This window comes from Apium graveolens, chromosome 10 (assembly GCF_009905375.1).
Source record: "Apium graveolens cultivar Ventura chromosome 10, ASM990537v1, whole genome shotgun sequence".
NCBI lineage: Eukaryota > Viridiplantae > Streptophyta > Magnoliopsida > Apiales > Apiaceae > Apium > Apium graveolens.
Window position 1 is genome coordinate 181513590 of NC_133656.1, and position 5742 is coordinate 181519331.

A 5742-nucleotide genomic window follows, 5' to 3' on the forward strand; every position below is an offset into this window, starting at 1 on the left:
TCATACTTGACTATCTTGTCTTTTAACTCTTTTTGCGTACTCTTGTGTCTCCGTGTTTGCTTTTCTTTTCCTCCCCTGTTTAATATCCACAGACACTACATCGGAGGTGTACTGCGACCCAGTCTGCTCTTCGAATTCAGTATGCCTGTCTTGTGCAATTGGAGCGTCGTCTTTTTGATTATCTGCTTTATTGTTAAGAAACGGATGAGTTAACAATTGGTGCGCCTTCCATCTCTTACTAGGATTTTTCTCCAAGCAACGTTTAACAAAGTCTTGAAAATCAGGAGAGGCCTCTTCGGGCAACGTAGGACAATCTTCGTAGCACACATCAAAAATCAAATCAAAATCATTCGTCTTAGGTTTTCCGTCTGGGGCATGGTAGGGATGATAGCCATTATATATCTCCATGAGCGTCAATCCTAAGCTCCAGATATCTCCCGCAAAAACATCTAGATCATCACCAAAAGCACATGAATCAAATCTTTCAGGAGCCATGTATGCAGTAGTCCCCGAAAATATTTGACGCTGATCACTTGTCAAATCAATCAACTTGCTAACTCCAAAATCTGCTATCTTTACTTCCATATTGTGATTAACAAGCAGATTAGCAGGCTTGATATCGCAGTGCACAATGTGTTTAGTATTGTGCAAATAATCAAGCCCCTTGAGCGTTCGTCTTGCTACTTCGACTATTATCTTTTCAGACAATGTTCCATTAATCTTTACTAGATTTTCAAGACTTCCTCCCTCCATGTACTCCATCAGAATAGGCATAAATCCATCCCCGGAGTCGGAATAAACAGTACCATGAAACCCTGTGATATAGGGACAATCCATAGACTCGAGGATGTTAATTTCACCAAGAACTTCATCACAAGTAGCAGAGTTGTTGTAGGTTTTCAATGCATGGACATCACGTGTAATATTGTCTATAACTTTGTACACAACGCCCTTACTTCCTCGGCCAAGTGTTTCGAGTTTTTCGAGTTGAGATAGGGAGGAAACAGCAGGTTTATTAGTGCTGTAACTTGTGGTAAAAGTGGTGGGGAAGATTAGGAGTGGTAACTGAATTGGCTTAATCTTCAGAACCATGGCTGCACAAAGTTTCTATGATAACTTGCTTAACAGATTAGACAATATTGCTTAATAATGTATTTATACAAGTTCTTAATATGATTTAGGGTTACAGTGAGAGTTAATACAAGTGCAATTACAGATTCCTAAAGGAATTTGGAGTTTGATATCTTGGTGTAATTTTCAAATAGCAATAGGATTTTAAACTCCCTGCCTGCTTCGGACAGAGGTATTGTCTTATCGTGGATTACAAGCAACTGCGCAAGAGCAGTTTAACTTTTTTTTTTGGTCAGAACTCAGAAGTTTATCTTTTATTTCTTTATCTTTTAATCCATGAAATAAATCTTTATATTCATAAAAAAAATTTGTTTCCTCGAATCTCAACTGTGCTTAATTATATGACATAAATAATGATCTAACTAGAACCTCGTATGACAATTGATAAACCCTTTATCTCATCAAATTTATTCTATTGGATGATTTTTGACAAATATTTTTGTCCCGTCAATCTATTTGGCCCTAATATTATTTCCAATTTTCAAAATTAAAAAAAAATCATTTCTATATATATTGTAATAGCAGAAGAGTGGCGAATTTTCAAAAAAATTCAAGCTACTTTTTTTTTAATTCTCATTTTTATGAAATTATTATTTAAATATTTTTCTAACATTTAATAACATAATTATGATAATTAATTACCCCAATTAATTATATATTAAATATTACGTTAATTTATTTATATGAAAGTTAAGTGAACTTTTTTTAGCATTACAATTATTATTTCCATATGAAATGTTAATGTAATATCCCGTAATTTTTTTAGAATTCGATTAATAATAGAATAATAGAAAAAAGTATTAAAATTTGATTAAGATTAGGATTTAAAATTTAATTAGACTAATGGGCCTAAAATTTGGATCAGATTTTAATATGGATAACTTGTAGGTTAAGAAATAGGGTTTTGTATCGTTATAAATACATTCTATTCGTCTTCCTCGTTTTAATCATTAAAATTCGTAGGTCTTTATTCATAAAATTCAGCAGTCTTGTAAAATTCGTAGAAAATTCATCTTAAGTCAGAATTCAGTGATCCTGGACTTTTCGGAAAGCTCTTTTCGTTCTCTACAACTTTCCTGCTTCGTGTTTTTCATGATAACGTCTTTTAGAGGGTCAAAAAGTAAATTCAGATCTAGTCAGGTTTAGAGGTAAGTTTTCGATCAATCTTGCTAGTATTTTCAAAATTGTGTGTTGTGCGTTTATATTTGATTATCAAAACTTGGGCTAAGTGATCATATATTTGATATTATTATGTGATATAGAATATGTATCGATGTGTATATGTGATGTCTAGACGATAATTTGAGATCTTTGATTTGTGCCATGGTTTGTGAAAATATCGAATAAGAACTTAGGACCGCAGTCACCGGATTGTAGTGACAGTTTTCAGAAAATTTAGGATCGTTATCACCGGGTTGTAGTGGTCTTGGCATGAGTTATTGATTTTGGAATTATTGTTGTCTATGTGCTATGTGTATTGTGTGTATCGAATAAGAATAAGAATAAGAAAGTGTATCAAAATTGTTTGTTTCGTATATCGTATCGTATAGATTATCGTATTTTGTTATATGTGTTCATGTTACTTGGCCTACTAGTTGAATCGATTGTTTTCTTGCTGGGCTGTATAGCTCATTACTTACAATTTCAGGTTTCGTATAAGATTCGAGTTAGAAATCATTGGAGTTCGAGGACTTAGGATTGGAGTATATTAAATTTTGGGTTTCCGTTAGCTGCGCTTTTGTAATAGTCTCCTTTGTAATTGAATTGTGGATTAGTAAATTGGATTTTATATTAGTTTTGATTTAGATTTAATGGTCCAAAAGTGCGGGCTGTTACAGTTGGTATCAGAGCAGGCTGTCTTTCGGAGTGTATTAGGTATGGGACTAGTACATTCCCTAGGATTCGATCTTGTGGACCATAGTTTGACCTTTGGTAGATCAGGGGGTAGATGTGTCTCGAACTTTAGGATTGTTGTGAATTTGGGGACCAAATTCTTTTTAAGGAGGGTAGTATGTAATATCCCGTAATTTTTTTAGAATTCGATTAATAATAGAATAATAGAAAAAAGTATTAAAATTTGATTAAGATTAGGATTTAAAATTTAATTAGACTAATGGGCCTAAAATTTGGATCAGATTTTAATATGGATAACTTGTAGGTTAAGAAATAGGGTTTTGTATCGTTATAAATACATTCTATTCGTCTTCCTCGTTTTAATCATTAAAATTCGTAGGTCTTTATTCATAAAATTCAGCAGTCTTGTAAAATTCGTAGAAAATTCATCTTAAGTCAGAATTCAGTGATCCTGGACTTTTCGGAAAGCTCTTTTCGTTCTCTACAACTTTCCTGCTTCGTGTTTTTCATGATAACGTCTTTTAGAGGGTCAAAAAGTAAATTCAGATCTAGTCAGGTTTAGAGGTAAGTTTTCGATCAATCTTGCTAGTATTTTCAAAATTGTGTGTTGTGCGTTTATATTTGATTATCAAAACTTGGGCTAAGTGATCATATATTTGATATTATTATGTGATATAGAATATGTATCGATGTGTATATGTGATGTCTAGACGATAATTTGAGATCTTTGATTTGTGCCATGGTTTGTGAAAATATCGAATAAGAACTTAGGACCGCAGTCACCGGATTGTAGTGACAGTTTTCAGAAAATTTAGGATCGTTATCACCGGGTTGTAGTGGTCTTGGCATGAGTTATTGATTTTGGAATTATTGTTGTCTATGTGCTATGTGTATTGTGTGTATCGAATAAGAATAAGAATAAGAAAGTGTATCAAAATTGTTTGTTTCGTATATCGTATCGTATAGATTATCGTATTTTGTTATATGTGTTCATGTTACTTGGCCTACTAGTTGAATCGATTGTTTTCTTGCTGGGCTGTATAGCTCATTACTTACAATTTCAGGTTTCGTATAAGATTCGAGTTAGAAATCATTGGAGTTCGAGGACTTAGGATTGGAGTATATTAAATTTTGGGTTTCCGTTAGCTGCGCTTTTGTAATAGTCTCCTTTGTAATTGAATTGTGGATTAGTAAATTGGATTTTATATTAGTTTTGATTTAGATTTAATGGTCCAAAAGTGCGGGCTGTTACAGTTAATAATTAAATAAAAAATTGTATTTAGGTAAAATAAAAACGTAAAATTTTCTATTGTGTATCATTACTATTATCATTTCAAGATCAATGGGTTAGAAGATCTTAAATTTGAAAAAATATTTTATGAGTGGTTATTAACGAACTGTGATTAATTATAAAAATATGTAAATTATTTAGTTCACCTCGGGAATGTGTATATAAGTAAATATTTTACTTTTACATGCTAATAAATAACATTTGATCAACAACATTAAATAATAATCACGTACTTATAAATTATCTTGATTTTATTTAATAACCAACTATTTGAATATATTTTTCTAAAGTCTCAAATTTATCGTGTGATACTTTATTTTCTCAAATTTTTATGTATTAATTATTTTTTTATACATTTAAACAAAAAAATAGTTGAAAATGAGAAAGTCATGATATTTACCATTTTTATAATCCAAAAATGATATCTTTCCCATGTTTGAATTTATTGATATAAAAAATATAAAATAAAATTGTTATCCATAAAAGGGAATCATCAATATCAATAAAATGAAATATAGACGCATGTCTATATGTTGGTTTTTAGACATTCGATATGGGAATCGATTTCAACACTAATTTTTACATTTTCATTGATAATAAAATTAATTATGAAAAAATACTGTTAATTTACGATCACAGTACACTAATAAGGATAATGGACCGCTTTTTCTCGATTGATTAAATTAATTAAAAAGTTATATATTTTTTGTTTCATTATATTATACTTGGACAAATTAATTTTTTAATTACATAAATTCTTAAACTAATATTGTTAAATATTGAGTGCAGTGAAATATAACACATATGGGATAAATATGTTTTTGGGATTTTAATTGGCTTTGAAAGTTATTTGGCTAATAAATGAACAAAGCAGATAAAACTTGTATTGATAAATTGTTTAACTTAATCACACAAACAAAATATCAAAAACTCACTTGATTGTATTAATCAAATTTGTTTGACTACAAATCCGTGTTCTTGAAAGTAAGAACTCAGGTACAAATCTTGAGAGAGAATACAAGATATTTCTAGATTTTGATACATTTAAACTAAGGACTCGTGCTGCTTTATAGACCAACAACAGAGGTTTACAAAACTTACACTAAAATGTAATAACATAATTTTTAAAGCTATCTTGTATATTTCCATTTCTAGTGTTAGCAAATCTGTGCAGAATCTTGTAGGTCTGTGACCATCCTTTATCCAGTGAATCTTGACCCTTAATCTTGTATTCTTCAATCTGCTTTTGTAGACTTTCCAATTCAATAAATAAATTGTTTGTTGACCGATAATCTTGAATCTTAGACTTGTCTGTATTCTGAATTTTAAGATAGTTTGTCGAGATCTCTTTCGTTCAGTAGAGATGTCACATATATCGACAAGTATAATGACTTATCGATATCTTGAGTTCTCAACATGTATCTTTAACTTGTCGATGTCTCCAGTTCTCTACATGTATAATAGCT

General features: G+C 30.9%; 1 protein-coding gene across 1 annotated transcript; it reads right to left on the reverse strand.

Annotated features, from left to right (window-relative positions):
- Window positions 1–1107, reverse strand: LOC141691398 (mitogen-activated protein kinase kinase 7-like). The gene has a single exon (XM_074496140.1). The coding sequence runs from the start codon at window positions 1090–1092 to the stop codon at window positions 1–3; it is 1092 nt and encodes a 363-aa protein (XP_074352241.1). The 5' UTR covers window positions 1093–1107.
- Window positions 1108–5742: the final 4635 nt, after the last annotated feature.